Raw genomic sequence first — 20,200 nt, 5'->3', positions numbered from 1 at the left:
AAATTTATTAAAAATGCATGTAAAACATACATGTTTATGCATGCTGACTAGCTTCCAGACAGACATCCATAGAAGCTCTTGGCATGACACAGAGAATGTGCTGATTCTTGATACTAGTTATCCATGCTTTGCCAATAATGGTGCAGATAGGTGGGTTTTTTAATGAAATCTATACATATACACTGATACCACAGAGAAACTGGGGGGGGTGTGGATATCTTAAATCTGCTACAGTACATTTCATGAGTATATCAGCCTGTGGGAGATGCTTCTCTGTTTAATACATTCAGAAGCAATGGCACTTGGATATGAAAGATATGGCACCATACACTCTGAAGCAAAATATTAGTCCACAAAATTAGAAACAGTACGTCCCATCCTAGGGTAGACCTTATTTAAATAACATTAAATTATTTGTGAGAAAAAATATAATCTTACATTTTTACATTTAGAAACAAAAAGAAGATGTAATCCTACCCATGTGCCTTTGCAATCTAAACCAGACAAGCCAAACCCCACCTTTGGTAGTGCAGAGGGGGTTCTGTTAGATTTAATAATGGAAAGAAAAGAGACTGCTCCCTGGGATAGGTCTTAAGGCTCAGTTTGAAGGAGGAAAGCTTGAGTCACAAACACAAGGGTAGTTCGCCAATCTTTTATTTAGCAGAAATAGATAACCTAACAGTTCAGGTATGGCTCAAGAGATACAGGTGGAAATCTGTGCTCTGCATTTGACTCTCAATCACAGCTTCTCAGTACCTCATTTCCCTATCTCTGAAAGAGAAAAATACTGTTATACTTATTTCACAATAGTCCTGTAAGGATAAATATACTAGAGAGATGCTATGGTAGCTGAGCTACTTAACTATTTAGAATATGATGAAACTATATTTGTGCAAACATGCAAGCGCAATTCGCAGCTAGGACAGTGAAAAAGCATGAATCCTAAAAGCGCTCTCAGGCAGATCTCCAGCACTCAGATACAATGAGTAGACAGAGGAGGATTTCAGCTAAGTTCCATATGGAATGAAGATCAAGACCAGATGCAGCTGAAATGTGAATGGAGGAGCCATACAGCGATGTAGCTGCTACAGACAGCATCATGTAACTGGGAATACACGCAACACATGGGGCAGTTCCAATCGGCTGTGTTACCAGCTCCCCTGCTAAGTCATGTTTGTGAGATTTGCAGGCAAAAGTATTAACTGAGCCTTGAAACATTCCAGTTTCTAAATATTGCAAGAATCTTTAGGTCTACCTAGTAACAAAGGAAACAGACACAGAGCTATAGTCAGAGCTTTAGCATATAACAATGAATATGTAATTGCACTATTTGTACTAAACAAAAAATAAGTCATGAAATGTTAACTTTCTCCATGTGGAGTTTCATTTAACATGCATCTAGCTAGTACATATATTGCTGTTAATAAACCTCTAGTGCTTTTTTCTGCACCAGTATTGTAATGAGTGGAAACTATGAAGTTCAGAGCTCTAAGCATATGGAATTTTCCAGGTCACATGTTAAACCAAGTGCTGGACTCTGCTGGGCAGAGAACATTAAGGAGGAAAAAACCCTTGAATTCTAACCATATGTTTTGAAATGAAACAATATGCTTATTCTGTTACAGCTGAAAACGTTAATAACTGCTTTACAGTTAGCAGCAATAAAGAGGCACAGTAATCTTGAAACAGCATTTACTGTGGAATAGAAAGTAATTACAGCAAAAGTAATGAGAATGCCCAATGTATATATCACAAGTCTGACGTAATACAATACTGATTAAGTTATACCATTTCCATTGTAATATTTATTAGCGTGGTTATACAAAGATTTAAAAAACTGACAAGAATTAAAATAAGCGAGATTCTGTTTTCACTTATTCCATGCCAAGACTTCTGTCTTTTGGAGGGTTATGAAAAATAATCTGTCCTTTTACCAACAGAACTACGATCAATGGCAGAGAAGTGTGGCTAGTCAGAGTTTCACATTTAATTGCAATTATAGCATAGGTTCAGTATTCAGGAAAAAGAAAAAAAAAAAAAGCACATAAAAACAGGGTAAGGCCAGTGCCTAGAATACCTGGGAAGCGCATACACAGCTGCTTTGTATCAGCTCATGACATGACCCAGAACACACTGTACCAGGGAGTCCCCTTTGCCACTGGGGCAGCAGGAAGGGTTTTACTGTACATATGTCCCTGCAAAAAAGTTTGTTTTGCTTTACTAATTACAGTCATTCTCATTACAAAGTCAGAATTTGTGCAGGTTAGAAGTTACTATTAGAGTTTCATGCAATTAAAGGCAGGCCAGAAGATGAATTAATTGCACTCGAATACAAACTTATTCTTCATATTAGACTTAAACTGTTATAATCTTATTGGGGAGGTTTTTAGGTTGCATTTATGCAAACAAAAACACAAGACAAAAAAAAAAAACCCTGAACTCTTTCCAGCTCTCAGATTCTGTTCTTGATGTGGTATCCGGGATTATAGTTCATGACTTAATCTTGGCATTTTTCTGTTGCTCTGTCGTTTATATCACCCACATCTGCATCCAGATTTTTCACAACACAATCCTAGGGTCACTTAAATTTAGATATTTTTACTTATACAATACTAATTTATGAAGTTATAATCAGCAGTATTTTGAATGTCATGTTAATTTTAATGAAAGCAGTTACAAACAAAAGTCAGAATTTGTTTTCATGGAATAAAACCTGAAAGTGTCATAACACTACAAGCCCAGGGTATGACAGCAACGTTCCAAATTACTTAACAACTAACTTTTCACTCCAGAGATCAAAGATTTGTGGGTCTAAATTCAACATACCAACAACGTGTGTATTACAGGGCTAGAAAGCTTGAGGTCTTCTATTGCTTCAGGCTCAACCTGATTTGAAGGCAGGGAAGCGTGGTAGGATTCAGCCTAGAACATAAGGCAAACTTTGGCTTCATTTTTATTATGATAGTTCTAGTTCTTACGCTCAACATTTCACAAGCCAACACTGAAAAGAATTTGACAACAGCCCTTTGAGTTTAAAGGGAGCCCTTTTTCCTTATTTTTTTATGTTCCACTATATGCTAACAGAGAGAGTCTTTGCATTTGCCAAGAGTGCTGGGCATAGTCTGATGGCAATAGATAACTTCATACATGCAACTTCAAAGCAGCATCCAGGCATTGCTTTCTCTGGCAACGAGGATCTGCATGGTTTTGGGGGGAGAGTTACAGAGTAAAGAAAGAGATACCTGTGGTCTACAGCTACAGGCATAAGCCTCTGTCTTGAGACTACTGTAACCCACAGGTAAGCATTCAAGGCACCGGCTAGCTTTTAGGATGAACGTATCTATGGATCGGTTAGATCTATGAGGTCTCTTTCAGGATGACGTTTGGTGCCCAGTTAGAAAAGTACTCTTGCTACTACTTTCCCAGGATTTTGGTGCTAGAATTGAAGTGATCTTTGACCTATAACAGCAAGGAAAGGTAGAAAGGCATAAAAGCAAATGAAAAGAAAGATCTGCCAAACCTCAGAGCTGAACAATTCGTCTCAACCGTCTGAATTAAGCGCTGTCTCAGGACTGCTGTAGCCTGTGGGACGCAAGCAAAGCCTGCAGAATTCCAGCTATAAAGTTTTCACACTCAGAGTTCAAACCCAACTTCTGACATAGCCTTCATTTACCAGATTACTACACTGTCTCCTCTCCCTTGGCCTGTGGGTAACGTGCAAGCAGGCAGCAGCAGAATTCACTCCTTCACTATCCTTCTGGGCACTGAAACCCAACGGGAGCTGACACTTCCCTGTTGGCCTCCACTGTTCTAATAGCAAATACTTTGAGGAGCTGGTGAAGAGGGACGTGGTGACAACTAAAGATCGGTGGAGATTCCCATAAGGAAAGGAAAAGACAAAGTGAACAGGAGACACGATGACAGCCAAGGTAAAAAAAAAAAAAAAAAATATTCTTCTAAGTTTTGCCTCAGAAGTGGCCTGGAGCTCTCGGCAGAGCAGGGAGGCCCCTCAGCTCTCCCGCCGCGGGGCCCGCCGGGCACCCCTCAGCCACCGCCGGGCACCCCCCCCCCATTTCCCCGCCGCAGCCGCCTGCGAGACGAACTTGTGTAACAGGCTGGGGGAAGAAGCCGATCCTCGGCCGCGCCCCCGCTCCCTCCTCCCCTCGCCGGAGCCCGCCCGTCTCCGCTCCTCCTTTGCAGCCAATGGCACTAGGCGAGGTGGCTGCATGTGGTGGCGCGGACCCAGCGCCCGGGCTGGGAGGAGAGGAGGAGGCAGCAGGAGCTGCTCGCCGCTCGCTCCCGTCTCCCGCTCCCCGGGAGCTCCTGCCAGCGGGCGCCAGCCGCACGCTGCCCGCCCCCAGCCGCCCCTCGCCCCGCCGGTACCCGCAGCATGGACTCGGACTCCGGAGAGCTGAGCGAAGGCGAGCTGGTCTCACCCGCAGGTAAGGGGGCTGCCGCCTGACGGACCGGTACCGCCGCGCCCCGCTGGGGCTGGGGGCGGCCGCGCGAAGGGGGTGAGGGTGCCTCCTGCGCGCTGCTCTGAGGCAGCTCCGGGGCAGGGCTGCGCGGCTGGGCGCTGGGCAGGCACCGCCGCCCTCCCACGGGTCCCCGGCGCCCCGCGGCGAGGCGGCCCGGCGGCAGGGCAGGCGCTGGCGGGGCGGGAAGCCGCCCCCCGCCCGGCCGCCCCTCAGGCGCTGCGGCGGCTGCGGGCAGATGGGGGGGCCCGGCCCGGGCCCCGCGCAGGGGAGCGGCTGCCCCGAAGAGTTGCCTTCGGCCGGGACGCGACAGCCGGTTGCATTAGCGGTGCTGGCGTGAGTGTGATGCGTTGTGCTTTACATCCAGAGGCTGCAAAGTTTTGTTGGGCTTGGTTAGGGGCGCTCTGCTGTCACCCCAGCCCGCAGCAGTTAGCCCAGGCGCAGAGGGGGAGGCTCCCCCCTCAGAGGCCCGCCGGCTGCTCGGCTTTTGTTTTCAAGTCCTAACTTGTCACCAAAACAACATAAAAATGCTGCTGTCTAGCTGCTGCAGCCTGCATAGTTCTTAGATGAGACAGAATGGGGGGGGGGGGGGGGGGGGGAAATGATCTCTCCTGCCATTTCCAAGTCTCCACATTCCCCTGTCCTACAGAAACCAAGCCACTGCTGCTGGGCCATAAGCAAAGGCTGTTCTGCACAAACAGTAAGCAGGGACAATAAACTCGTGTGAAATCCATCGTGCCTAGGGGCTGGTTTGCTCTACTGGCACAGCAGGCGTGCCACAGAGAACCGCCGGCAGCTCAAGGCCACCCGCTGTCCCCGCACACACCCCAGGGTCCCTGGCTCTTCAGCCAGCGGCAGTGTCACCCAGCCAGCGGCAGGGCAGGCTGCGGCAGTGCCACACTCACAGCTGGCACCCAGCAGGTGCTGGGCCATCACGGACAACGGGTACAAGAAGGGACCTGTTCGACCTCCAGCTTCCCAGGATGGAAGTCACAGGCACCTTCTCTGAAGCCATTTAACTGGCATCTGGCAGAAGTAAGCACAGTTGGAATGATGTCTGAAATAACCCTATATTTCCATTATAGATCCAAATAGAAAGTTACCATGTTACATTAAGAGATCTTTGAGAAAAATCTTTTCACCATGACCTGTCCAGTTTAGATGTGTCCTTTATCCCAGCTGGCACCTCCACCCACCCCCAAAACCAGAGGTTTCCACACCAAACTGTTCTAACTGCAACAGGAAAAAAACCCACCCAGATATTTTGTGAAATACTTTAACTGTCCTAGTAATACAGCAGTGATTAAGTCAAAATAGGTGTTACCTTGTCTAGTCTTCCAGCAGAAGACATTTTTATAGCATAGACAAACCCAATTCAGCTTTAAATATCAGGGGTATTTACACTGATACCGTGCTTTGTGTTTTCTTACTTGAGACCTAAAGACTGAAATAAGGCTAACAGGTCAATAAAGCTCCTTATATTCAAAAAAGCTCCATTAGGCTGAACTTAGCAACAAAGACCACCAACAGCTATACTTTTTCATCCAAATATTCAGATCAGCGCATGAAGCACAAGTTACAAACATTACATTTGTAGACGAATGAATGTAATCAGCTCCTGCCAACAACTGACTCCTGAATAGGATTTTAAATAAATTAAAAATAACTACACTTGGAGATTGCCATAAGTGGTTTTTATGTCATCACTTGCTATCTGCCAAGTGTTGATGCTCATCAGTCTCCTCTCCTCTTTTCTATTCCTTCTTTGTACTATCTAAAAGAAGAAAAATCTGGTATTTTGACCATATGTGGCAGATGCCTATGCAGTAGAATAAAACTGGAATACAGCAAAAACTTGGCATTTTTGTCTTAACCACTGGCAATCATTTTTTCTGCACTAAAGAATTACTTACTGTTTGTATCCCCCATCCTCTTCCGAAAAATGCATTTTTGCTGGATTTCATTTGTTCTTTTTTTTCTCTGCTCTGCCATATGTACAGTGCAGTATCTCTCTCTATGTGGGTGTTCAGTAGTCATGCTGTCAGTCACTGTTGCAGGCACAGAAGCTCAGGGGTTATAGTGTGTGTTTCAGTCACCCCCCTGTTCAGGGAGGTGCCGCACCCCACCGATCCCAGTGACCACAGACATTCTTCCTGCAGTTTATAGGGCAAGCAGAGTGCCTCAGAGGAGTATTTGGGATGAAGTCCTAGTAATGGCTCAATTTTGGCCATTGATTTTAGAACAACTAGGATTTTGTACTAAAAGCAAGACCAACTCGAAGGTTTAGCTTCCTCTCTTCGTTACCAGTCTTTGCACTACCAAGTTGGTAAAGCAGTGACTTCAGCTTACACAGATAAAACTCCTTGTAGACACTGCCCACTTCGGTTGTGCAACTGTTCAAGTCCAGCATGATAAAATTTCTCACTAGGGCTCCGTGATGCTAATGCAATACAGATGTCTAAAAATATACCCCATTTAAGGGTTTGTACTGCTCATGCAATACTTACTCAGTCTTTTGCTCTGTCCCAGTGGAACAGCACCCCTACCATTCCTGGGGCTCACATGGGTGTGCACAGGACAGGAGGCCACCTTGTATGCCCCCACCATCTGCCACACATGCTTGGCTTCCAAGAGCCAGCTGGAGTCTTACTCTGAGATCCCAGCAGCCTCATTTCCTTTAATAGCCCACTTAAAGCTGAGTCTCCAAGGAGGCAGAAGTATTTTTTCTGTATTTATTCTGAACATGTTGTCATGATAGCATCTTCATATGTCTTTGGTGCAAACAAAAAGCTCCTTATACGCAAGTAGTATTAGCTATACTTCAAAACAACAAAAAGCACCACACCTCTGCATACAAGAACATCCAGCTCCACAGCCTTGGCTTCCACAAGTCCTCACACCCATCCATTACTGCTTCATATTTGAGTTCTCTATATAGTCAAAAATTTTTGGTTGGTGTTTGTTTGTTTTTTTTCCAAAAAGTGACTCATGAGACAGACTTCTATTAAGAGCACTAAGCTGCTTAGGTCTTCACAACTCTGAAAAAAATTATGTTGTAATGCAAACAAAGTTACATGCTTACTACACCTACCCTCAGTGAAATTTCTTGGATTTTACTGTACATGCAACTAGTCATATTTCCTTCCTTGTCCTACAGATAAGCCTTTGAGAACTGAACAGGTGATCTTAAAATAGAACATTGTTCTCATTTTTTAGTGTCCACCTATTGAGAGGTTGGTTTTTTAGAAAAATTCAGTAGAGCTATGGACTACTTTTCCCCAGCTCTTTCACAGGCAGCCTGCCACATGAAAGTATGATCCTCTGTGCCACCTTTCAGAGTAGCATTTTGCCAAAATCCAGGTCATCACCAACAGCAATGATTCTGCAGGGGATCTAGAGATCCCCCATGCAAGAGAAAGATGGCAGCAGACCTTCGTTTCGTGTGCCTTGTCCCAGGTCACCTGGCTGAAATGGGCAGGAATTTGGCCATATAAGCTGTTAAGTGACTTTGATTTAATCCTTTCTACAAGCTATTAAGTCAGAACATAGATTTCCATGTCTATTTTAATGGAACTGTTGTGTTACACTATAAACATGTGATAACTAGAGACGAAATTGCCTGTATGCTCTTTGAAACAATTCATTAATTTTATGAAGTTTAACATATCCTGGAGAGTAAACTGTTGCGGGTCCCTTCTCTGGCTTTACTCCCACTGAAGGCAAAAGACATTTGGCCTAGGAAAGAGCAGCTTGCTCTCCAAGTAGAGCTGTAAACTGGTGACAAGATTTTGAATTTATTTTATTTTTAAACATTAACACTGTGGAGCCTACAACTTTGTGTGGTGCCAGGGGTAACAAAACAAAGACAACCTTACCACCAGGCTTACATCCATAGAGGCAGTGGGAGTCTTACTATTGTCTTCCATAGGGCCAAGAGCTTACCCTGCAACTCTTGGCACAAAAATATTAATTTATGAAATAATTCTAAATGCGTTATCTGAACTCTCCCTGGACAATAAATACATAGTAAAAACAACAATAGGTTTAAACATTTACTGTTGTAAACCATCCCCAGACACAAATAATTTTTCTAGAGCTGTAATATTATTTGATTTGCAATGCTTAGCAAATAATTTTTCCTGCAGATAATTTATCATGCTACATGAACTGCCTGTACTTTTGTGATATTAATCTTTTAAGCCTGTTACATATTTTAATCACTGTTTTACAGAGTTAAAATGCCGTTCAAGAGCTAATATATTCTTGTAAATATAAAATTAATTGGAAAGCATGCCGTAAGATATTTAGCACAATTATTTGAGGCATCAGTAACATACTTATGTGATACAATGTGCGAGTAGGACTTTTGTAACTTTTTGCAGTGTAACACTGAACATTTGAACAATGTTTATCATGACAAAAGGTATACTTTGCCCCAGGGAATGCGTGTGTGTTTGAACAAGGAGGATTTTTATTTAACAAAGCCTTGTTTTGATTCTACACAGACAGTTCCAAGTCAGATATGCAATAATATTTATTGACTTTAGATGAGTCAGCAGAAGTGGTAAATAACAGCATGTTGTAAGTGTGGAAGCTAGGGGTAACACAAAAAACTCAAAATAGTTTTTTTGGGGGTTGTTTGGGGTTAAAGGTGCAGACTCTAGTGGATGCTTTTGTTACAAAATACTTTCTAGCACCTCTCTAATAAAGGGCTCTCCCCTCCGTTCTGCTGGGAAACAAAGCACAAAGCTAGCTGAAGAAAGATGGGCAGGCAACAAACCTGAACTAGCATGTCATGGGAACCCATGCTGCGGACTGTCTTGCAGGGCTTTTTGGGCCACACTGCAAACTGAGGCAAGCATGTGTCCAAGTTTCTCTGCATAGACACAGTGGGCAAAAGACACTTAAGGATGAGCAGGCAGCAGCTGTCTGTAAGAGCAGTTAGGGCAGGCACATGAGCCAAGAGCCTGGTTGGGAGAATTTTTTTTTTTAAATCTCTTTACTGTACCCTCCAGAAAACACCTGGGCTGCTGACTTACATACAGACCCCTCTTTAGCACAGTGACTGTCAGATTAGGAGCCTTGTCCAACCGAAAAAAAAAAAGAAACTTTGAAAGGCAAAAAAAAATTAATCACACTGTAATGTTAGTGAAGATCATATATAATCCCACTTAGGTCAAGTTGACTAGAACTTGGACAAGCAAAATAGATAGTTTAGTTGAACAGGTCAATTTCTTTAGAGTTCGGGTTTTTAAAAATCAAGTGGAAATATGAACTTCATGAAGCACTGATGGAAGCCCAAGCTCACCTGCTTGTGCAGTAGCAACATCTGTGGATAAGACTGCTAAGCAGCAATAGCTAATAGCGTATGAGGTAACATTCTTTTCAATAGCTTTGATAATTTATCCTGCTTTTGAGAGGATGGCATATGAAAATATGTAGCCTCAAAAGAACTTGTCATCATGGGTGAAGCAGAATCCAATTCCCAGGTAGGGACAGTAGGCACATGAAACAAGTTATTTTAGTGCATAAATGTTTGATATTCTTGATCCAAACTACTCACTTTCAGGACAGGGTATGCTGGTGCCCCCCAGACACACAAATACCATGCAGAAGCCAGCCACAACTTTGCCACGTCAGAGATAGCCTGTTTCTTAGGCAGGGAGGGTTGATTTTATACTTAAGTGAATACTGGCTGTAAGGGGCTCTCCCTAGTGCCAAACTGAGCTGCTCCCACCTGAAACTATGATGCTGCTAGCAGTCAGTGAACAGAAAGCCTCTACTTTTCCCAGTATATGGATATGGACAAGCCTTGGTGCAGGAATTTATGATGCCAGATGAAGTTCATAGATAGGAATATGAAGCAATATCCTGCCACAGAGCAATCATGAACCATTCCTGTCTGCCGTGCCAAAGGCCTGGGGTGAGAGTGGGTTTCATATGATGTGATATTTTGGCAGTAGTGGATGACCTGTACAAAGCAATGAATGCATCTCCTCAAAACCCTCACACTTCCCATTTGAGGAACTAAATCTTTTATCCTTTCTTCTCATCTACACTAAAGACTAAGACGACATCATGGGAAGGTGAAGTCACCTGATTTTGTTGATAACAGAAGAACAAAGCTATAAACCCTAGAAAAAAGGAAAACAGTAAGCCAGATAGATGAGAAAGTTCCTGAAGACCTGGCCACCTGAGAAGCCTTTGGTATTTGCATTTTGCTCACAGCATCAGCCTTGGGTTGACAGGCATTTCCAGGTCCCAGGAAAGCAGGAAAACCCTGTAACTTTCCAAGACCGCTCACTATCTTTTCTAGTAAACTAAGCAGGACCTGGCTGTGAGCCCAAGCAGCGGTACACAATCCTTTAAACTGTTTATCTATTAATATACTTCCTGGCCCTGTTTCAGCCCATGCCAGATAGCCTCCCACAAAATGTCCTGGCATGAGACAGAAGATAGCAGTGGCCAGTATGAATTAAACAACATTTGGAGTGTGGGAAAAAATTTAGCTTGCATTCAGATGGCAGTATGATGCATGTACAACAGGTTCTGTCCCAGTTTACTTACAGAGATAGACCATGTGGTCAGAGCAGGACACAGAAATTCTGCACTATTACCATGACTTCTGGTGCACAGCTCAAGGCTGTCCAGGCTGTTGGACTGCTTGTGGACCTCTCTCAGGGCAGCTGCCTTGGGCCGAGGCCTGGGCTTGAAGCCGTTCCCAATTAAAAGCATGTTATTTGCTCTTTTACCGCAGAAATACCTCTACCCGTTAGATTACAGGAGGGCATCCTACAGACTGAGAAGTCCAGTTGAAGGAGATTTATGGGAAACTGAGACTAACCTGTTGCTATAATCATGACTTTATACCCAAGACTCAAACATCTTCTAGGTAAGCCAAGCTGAGCTCAGACACTGGCTGGTAGCCAGTGATTTTTCTGTGCTAAGGCAGGCATCTTTAATGAAAACGTCTGAGAGAGCAGAAGTCACTTTGCTGTCTTCTCCAGTGGTCACTAGTCCCTTGTCTGTAGAGATTCTATTTTAAATCAAGTTTTATCGGTTGGTTTTGTCTAGCCTTCCTCCAGAGGAACAGAGTGATCAGTCTGTCTGTACAGATGTGGGTTTTGGCTAACATCTTTTGATGTAGCAACAGAAAATAGAGCAGGAAGATTATTTCCATTTCTGATACGAAAAAAAAACTTCACCATTAAGACATTCCCTCCGATCTTACTGGTGCTAGTTTAATATAAAGGCTAATCTTCTGAAACACAAATAGTAAAAATTAGCAGAATACCTCACTACTACTGACAAGCATCTCATTTCTGGCATTAACTTTGTTTATTCAAGTAGTTTTTCCTGTAACACAAGCTGCATTTTCTCTCTTTCTCTTTGAAGAAATGTATTAACACTGTTATGTTAGCATTTCCTTTCCAAACAGTTTTCTGTTTACTTTTAGAGCACATAGTTTACATGGTCAAATCACTGACAGGTGCAGATCAAACAAATACAAGTTTCTTAGACTTTCCAGAGTGAGGGGGTTTTGAGTATTTTTTTTTTTAAATGAAGATAACCATCTCTCATAATTTCTCCCAACAAAACTTCTGTGGTTTATACTGTTATGTCAGGTGAATGTCTATGGCTGTTGTTTACTTGCATTTCATTTTAACTTTGTGTATTTGTGCATTGTTTCCCTTTAACTCTCAGAAGTCAGAGGGAAGTAGGTTCAGAAGAGTGACCTTCATGTCCACCTCAAAGCAAGTTTGTGCCTTACTATTTTGATACTCATCAGTATCAGTAGCAGGTGCAAAAATCATCAGTACAGTCACTATGACGACAACTACTGGATTTCTTAGAAAATACTAAAGAATCAACAAGGAGAACTGCTGACTTGGATTACAGATTTAGGAACGGGGTAAAAAGTTCAGGCCTAGGTATATGTAAAGACCACTTCCACAAACTTTCTAGAGTGCCAGGACACACCATTCTGACCAGCTTGGACTAACTGTTGCCCTTTAACTATACCAGGACCTATATGACCAAAAGCAGAAGTTTTTGTTCAGTGATTAAACATCACCTTTATCAGAAACCAGCTTCTATCATATAGATTTAGCCCAACCTCAGCTATGAGGCCTCTCTGGTTTCTCTCTTACCTGTGTTTGTTTTTAAGAGTATTTCCATTTCATAAGAAGGAATAACATCACACTTTGTATTCTTGGAGCAAATATGGATGAGATTTCACTCTTGCCTGCACACACCCCCCAAAAAAACCCCCAAAAGCCCCCACAAAAACCAAAACACCCCAGACCGGTATATTCATCCAAAACAGTCACCACTGACATTTTTCCACAAAACACTTCCCCTTACAGAAATCTTATGAATTGATGGAAAGCCAAGAACAAATCATCTTAAGGACAGATAATACCAGTGTTCTCTGTAATTCCATAATTTAACTTTACAGTTTGGATTAAATCAGATGCCTTCGAACAGTCCCAGTACTTAGTTGTTAATCAACTGGTACCTGTTTATCTTCCAGACCAGAATATTCCTGTAGTTTTGAGCCTGCATTCCAAACTGTGACCTAGGGTTCTTTTTAACTAGTTTGTATCATTCACTTAAAAGTTCAAGAGAAAGTTGTGCTGATTTTACTCAGTGCTGGCTGTTTAAAAGCATAGTTATGTAGAGCCAGGAAATAGCTGCTTTCAATGTTATGTTGCTACATGCAACAGCTTGTGCCAGTAAAACTGGATGTCAGGACTACATCAAGAACAGCGAGTGGAACGGCATCCTGGAAGGACATGCAGAAATGCCTCATGCTTTGAAATAAGGCCCAGAACCTGCAGTGTACTGTGGCACACAGAAGACAAGGAAGGTCAAAAGCCTCACTGCACCCTCCCTTTGACTGCCACATGCTACCAGAGAGCAGCAGGAATGCAGGTGCAGAGATTTTGACTATATTTTCCATCTTCAGACCTCCAGAATCTTTTTCAATTCTTTCTCTTTCCACCCATCCTCACCTTTTACACTAGCAATTTGCATTCCTTCTCCAGATAACCTAGAACAATGTGACTATAACTGATCTCGCATTTCCCCATGCCTCAGCCAATACACTATTCTTTTGCAAGCCTCAGTTCTTCCAGTATTGATCTGATTCTTCTGTCTTAACTCATTTCTCAAATATTCTTGGGTTTATAATTTCTGCCACTATGAAAAGGAGTAACTGCTATCAGGTTACATTTCATGAAAGGGAAAACTGATGGGAGTAAGATATTGCCTTGTCTTTGTAATTAGAGGTATTAGAAACAGATTTGCCTTGCGAGAGGAACTAACCTGCCTCCTCTGGCAAACAAACAATATAGACAGTGGGCTTGCAAATGAAATTGATGTCATCTTGATTAGTAAAGCATGCTGAGAACAGGAAAGTTAATTTTATCTTGAAATACTGAAACTGGTAGATGCAATATTTGCCAAAAAGTGAGAATAGAATAGTGGCTCCACAGGTAACAAAAGCTTCCCCATTATTTCGAGTGCATTCCTGAACAAAGAGTTACTTGGAGAAACAGTATATCCTCACCCGTGTAAGATCACATCACTGGGCGTGAATAGTAGGTCCAGGGGAGAATTGCATTTCTCTCCAAGTACAGCAGCCTGTAACTGTCACTGATCAAATCGGGTCAGAGGAGGATGCTGCTTTCTAGTGACATATCTTAATTACAAGGAATAAAGGAAAACAGAACCTAGGCCTTTTGCAGTGTATTGTGATGAACCATGGTAAACTTGGGCGGGGTAGAGCTGTATGCCAATGTATTTTCTTAAAAGTTCTAATGTTTCATTAAAAGATATTGCAAGAGAACTCTCAGAGGTTGCCTCTAGAAAGCAAGCAGAAGCTTTGAACAGCTGTGAAGGCAAGAGATACTTCTAGAAACTAAACTCTCACTTAGGAGAAGAATGCCTCTTTCAGTGTTCTGCTGCTAACGAGACAAGGATGAGAGCACAGAAATACACAAGGGAGGCTTTAGGAAAAGGACTTGAAGTCGAGGAATTGACAAAAAGGTGTAGGTTCACCAGAACACCAACACAGCACCTACATCCACCTTTCCACTCCACCACGGACCTAGCGGAGCTGAATCAAACTCAAATCAGAGCTGAGCCTGCCCCGTGCAGGGCAAGCAGCTGCACCGACATCTAGATTTCTTCCATCACCAGGGTGGATAGAAACAGGGTCCCTATTTTCCACCACAGCATCTCTCTGATCACTAACTCTACATGCCAGACCCACCTCATTCATCCTCAGTCTGCAGCATCTTGTGTGTGACTGGCCAGAACTCAAGAGGACACATCATCCTGCCCAGCAGAGAGGGAGGGAGACAGGGAGAGCATAGCTCTGCTCTGGTGCAGCCCTTCCCTGCTTGCTTGGTATGGCACAGCAGGAGAGATGTGCTCACATTACATGGTTTTGCAGCCAAGATGTCTGTGCAGCTTTCAAATTCCCAAAAGCTATGTCTACGCTTGCCCATCCATGTACAGAAGATGAGTAACAGTTGCTCTTTTACTGCTTAGAGCTCTGTGTATTTACCTTCTAAAACTTCTCTAGGAAAATACTGGCTTGTCAATAGCTGAGCACTATTAAGACTGAGACGAGTGATGTGTAGGAAGAGAATTTAGGGTGATGGTAGGGGGAACCATTATTCAATGTTTTCCATATTTTCATATAACAGAATTTAATTTCCTTGCAGTCAATGACAGGCAGGTAGAAAGATGCATGTGAAATACCTCTGGATGTGCCCTCAAATAAAGCATGATTAGACATACCAAAAAACCAATGCAGGCAGCCACAGACTGCGAGAGATTTTTAAATTATATACTTGTTACTGAAACAGCTTTTCTGTATTTGTAGAGTTCCTTTTTTCCTCATAACTACATTTGATGGCAACTCTAATAGCATGTGTGCTATTATGTTAAACAACTAACTCCAGAATATTTCATTTCTTTCCTCATTTTTTACAGATATTAAAGCAGTAGTTATTCTTCTTAATAGGGATTATAATTTAGGGACAGTTGATGCCTGTGCTTAGTCACTTCATCAATGACTAAAATACAGAGTCTGTCTGCTCTACAGGTCATATGTTATTAAAGAGATTGAAGACAAATCTTTAAATAAGTACTTAGTTTGTTTTTAAAGCAATGTGGCTTCTTTACCATGATAAAAGCGATAAAAATACACATGACATCATACAGCTTATAAAACCCACAGCAATTTTATTGCTGACAATTTTACAGCTATCTACTTGAATTCATTTTGTTTGAAACTTGCCTTGGTCTAACTTTTTTTGAGCTGAAAACTTTTAGAGTACAAACAGCATGTGACTGAATATAACTTTTATATTTATATGTAAACTGGATGAAAGTAATTTTCCTAGAGTAAGGAAATGGAAATGCTGTGTATAGAAAAGCTAAATACTTTCAAGTCTAGACTTCAGTATGTTTTTTGACATCATCCCAAAAGAGGCAGAAATACAACAAACAATATAAAGGCAGCTTCCTTTGTAGGAACACACAGAACATCAGAAACAGCTTAGTAAAGAGGACAGCATTTTGCAGAAAGGAATTCATTATCCCACTGGTTCACTTTTTCACTCTAGTAATGATCATGCCCCATTACCATGAGTGAGGTGTATACACACATCAGTAAGACTTTAAAGCTAAATTTTAAATTTTTAACAAGTGTCAAGACTTGACTATGTCACAGAAGGTATAGGCTCTGCAACTCTTGAGAAGTACAGCGTGGAATAACAGCTCTGGGGAAGAAGAGAATGCTATGGGGCATTTTTGTGCCATCAAAATTGCAAACTGTTATTAGGGATATCTCTACCTTGCCATAGTCACCACCCCTCTCCCCCCCCCCCCCAACACACACACATTCCCGCCCCCACCCCCGCCCCAGGAGCACGGTGGTTGGGAAGCTGCCTCCCGAGGGAGAACTGTACACAGTGCTGCTGCTATGCTGGAAAAAACCCTGCATCTTGACCATTTTCACCTCTTTCTCAGGCCTTGAGGGTAGCACACCTGGATTGTGCTAGGAGCTGCAGTAGATTCTCTTGTTGGGTTTTTTCCTGTTTTCTTTTTAGCAGATCCACCAAAAAAGCCCCACTCCAAAATGTTTATATATGTAGACACACATAAGATTGGTATCTAAAGTTACTTTCACCTGGGCTTATATATACAGACACACGTGCCCATTTTGTGATGGTGCAGGGGAAAATGGAGGTTAGCTTGCTTAAACCAAACCATTTACAGTGAAACAGCAAGTAAAAATTAATCTCAGGATGGTACTACCTGAGCCAGGAAAAGCAGGGTGACCAGTTCTCCACAGCGCAGCTACTCAGGTAGAGCAGACATCACAGAGGAAATGTTAGATGGCTACATTTAAATGTTATAGGGAGGATGCTACTGTGATATGCCAAGATATGTCAGATTTGAGCAGATGGAATGCTGATTTGGGGGTTATGTAATTCAAAGCTGTTTCTAAGAGCACACAGGGATAGATACATGCAGAGTGACAGAAAATGGCAGTATTTAAGAAGCTTCACCATGTTTCCACATGCTCATTTGGAAAAAGATGGAAAGAAAATATGCGACTAAGATTTTCCAGGTTTTTCTTTTTTCAGTTTTTACATCATTAAAAAAGCAAAACAAACAGTGGCAGGATTTCTTTCTTCATATAACATCCCAGCAGGTATGTGTACTAGTAATACTGTGTTCATATCAAGCCCGGACTTCCACATTAGTAATTTGTTCACCAATTTAATAAACTGTAAAAGGTATTTGTCATTTGTATATCTTTTAAAACAAAACTTTGCCACTTTCCATTTCTGTTAAGTAACACCTTCCTGAATTTCAAAGCCAATAGGATTTGAGATTTAAGGACATTGTAAAGATACCAGTCTAATTTCTTTGTGCAGCCTCCCATATGATACCCTTTCAAAATGTGACGGATGAAGTACTGGACTGACAGCAGGGTTTTAATCACAGCCTTAAGCAAGTATTTCAGTTGTATTTGTCCTCCCGTTCCTCCTGGTCTGCTTTGTCTGTTTATCTTTACTATTTTTAGGTCAGGATCATCTTTCATTCTAAGTTTGTGCAGCAAGAATCCCAAGATGTTATAGTAAAAGCTAGTAAATACTAATATCTATGCAGTGTGCGGACACTGCGGATATTTTTATAGGTATTTTATGAGAGAACTTCCATCCTAGAGATAGAAGCTGCATCTCTGCAGTTAACGAGTCATCTTAAATATGAAAGATACATATGCATTCAATATAGTTTTTCAGAAATCTTTCATAAAAGGCTGCAGTTGAAGCACTAATTTATCTTAACCACACTTGACTTCTTGTCATATTAAACAGATGACTGCAATTACTTTTTTCAATAAGCAGTGCTACTGCACATCATAAGACAATAAAGGAATGGTACAAACAGAAGTAGAAAATTCATATTTTTTAGCAACTCAACTAAAGAACACACTTAGGATTTTTAGCCCATTTTTTTTCCATTTGCTTCCAATTCTAACTGCCTAGGTCTCTGGCAATGAAACCATGTTTGGAATAAAAACAGAACCCACAATTTGAAACTGTCATGCATTGCTTTGTTTTGCTTCTCCCTTTAATACATGAACCTCTTACTGAAGTGAGGAAAGCCTTTCACCCAAAGAATTTACCAGAACAAAAGTTCAGCAGAATTAACATGCTCGTGACTGCTGGCATATCTTCTGATACAAGTCTTTCAAAATATAGGTTGGGATCAAGCATAAAAAGAGCTCCTGATTAAGGATAGGACACGGGCTTTCTTCCATGGCTGTGACTGTGGTGAGTGTAAGACCACAGTCTCCCCGAGAAACCCACTGAGTGAAAAGTATTCCCCACAGCACGCAGAGTCACTCTATGTTCTTCATAACCGGAGTTTCAGTTCTTCTACATAAAGCAGTTTGTGTGGACTTTACATATATAACCCACCTACACTGTAACCTTCTCGAGAAGATGCTCGCTGCCAAGCTCACTTGTGTACAGGCCAAGGAATATGGACATTTTTCCAATCCTGTCTGTTAAGACTTTTCTGCAGGAAGCTGGCTTTCTAGGGTGTGAATTTGTGCTTTAAAACCATCTGCCCTCTGGTGCTTCATCTCAGGCAATACCTTAGTGGAAGGAATAACAAATCCAGTTCTAAGGTGACAAGAACTGGTAACCTGGCCCTAAATCTCAAATTCTGGAGAGCCAGACGAAACCTGTCCTGAAATATAATGAACTCCAAAATCAGGTCTTTTTATTAATTACTCCGACAGTAATCTTGCCTGTAGAAACACAGGTTGAAGATTTACTAGTAAACAGCTGTAGTGGGTAGTCTATTTTCCTTCTCTCCCTTATCAAGCTCAGTTTATTTAATCTAGAATTGAGATCACTACAGGACATTTTCCCCACACACATGTACTGGAAGATTGCTAAAGTTAATGCACACAGGGATCAATGTCTGCTGGAGACAGAACAAGAAGCACTCAGCATATTTGCAAGCCAGGGAGATTTAGTCTGACATTAGGAAAACCTTCCTAGCTGCAGGAGTTACAAGCACTGCATTAAGCTCTGAAGGGCTGTTGGTCTTGAACAGATTAGACAAGTTTGTCTTCCAGCCTGCTGGTCTTATCTCAGAGAAGGGAATGGATCAGATTATAACAAGTTCATTCCTTCAGCCTCATGTTTCTATGATACTGAAACAATACACAGCAATTCAAAGCTTAGTTTGGTGATGTAAACAATTTTCTACACCAAACCAGATAGTTATCCTGACCTTGCTTTCCATGTGAGCAGATAGAATGACCCTTGCCAAAAATCTGTCCTTAAGTCCATCTCATTTTCAACACCAATAGTCTTTTGGATACAACCTCCAATCTTTGTAGAGAGCGTCATTACTTCAGTTGATACCTGTGTAGAGAGAGCTCACCGATCCTAATGTTAGCCAAACAACCCCTGCTGGCTGCAACTTGAGCCTTGTTCATTCATCAGCTACTTATCACCAAGTTGCAGGTGATTTTTAATATAAACATTGATTTCCAAAGCATAAATGCAGACAGGTCAGTTTCAGAGGCTCATAAAAAGACACAGCTGAAAAAATTAAAGCAAGCCACTTGATTATTCTTATCCTTCCTTGTCTGCAGCAAGCTGGAAAACCACGGACTGCATTCAACTGTGAGATCAGGGTGCACCACTTCTGTGTATCTCATGCTATCATATCACATTCACAATCCGTTCTCATCTCCCTAGATTTAATTCAGATTAATCCCTCCCAGCATCACCTCGGGTATTACTGATCCTTAATTGCTACAGCAGGCACTGCCCTATAAACTCTGGCCTGCGTTCACCTCCGCGGAAGCCAATGTACCCGCAGAAGCCAGGTGCAGCCACCTTCTGTGCCAGCTGGCTTTGAAAGCAGAAAAAGAGCCAGTCTAAGTCATGAGCAAACTACCTGGAGATCTGTCAATAATATCTCATATTTACATATCGTATAGCCATTATTGACACCTACTGGCAGGCTTCCCCCCCCCTTAACTAATAGTAAAATATAACTATCTCCTGTAGATAGTTGTAGATGCAACTTGCCTAATGCCCACTAGGCACTCTGTGGGTGTAAATTACACCTGGAAAAAAGGAAGGTCGACTTCTGCTCAATTAAAAATAGAC

The 20,200-nt window shown here is 42.1% G+C and overlaps 1 protein-coding gene across 1 annotated transcript in view; it reads left to right on the top strand.

Annotated features, from left to right (window-relative positions):
• The first annotated feature begins 4,185 nt into the window (after positions 1-4,185).
• The window catches only part of TNFAIP8L3 (TNF alpha induced protein 8 like 3), a 48,590-nt gene continuing 32,575 nt past the window's right edge, over positions 4,186-20,200 (top strand). Inside the window, 2 exon segments of the mRNA XM_056345536.1 lie at positions 4,186-4,362; positions 4,364-4,442. Of these exon segments, the coding sequence (XP_056201511.1) occupies positions 4,204-4,362; positions 4,364-4,442 (238 nt within the window). The 5' untranslated portion in view covers positions 4,186-4,203.

The sequence above is a fragment of the Falco biarmicus genome, chromosome 7 (assembly GCF_023638135.1).
Source record: "Falco biarmicus isolate bFalBia1 chromosome 7, bFalBia1.pri, whole genome shotgun sequence".
NCBI classification, from domain to species: domain Eukaryota; kingdom Metazoa; phylum Chordata; class Aves; order Falconiformes; family Falconidae; genus Falco; species Falco biarmicus.
Note: the sequence above shows the minus strand (reverse complement) of the source record. Positions and strands in the feature narration are given on the sequence as shown.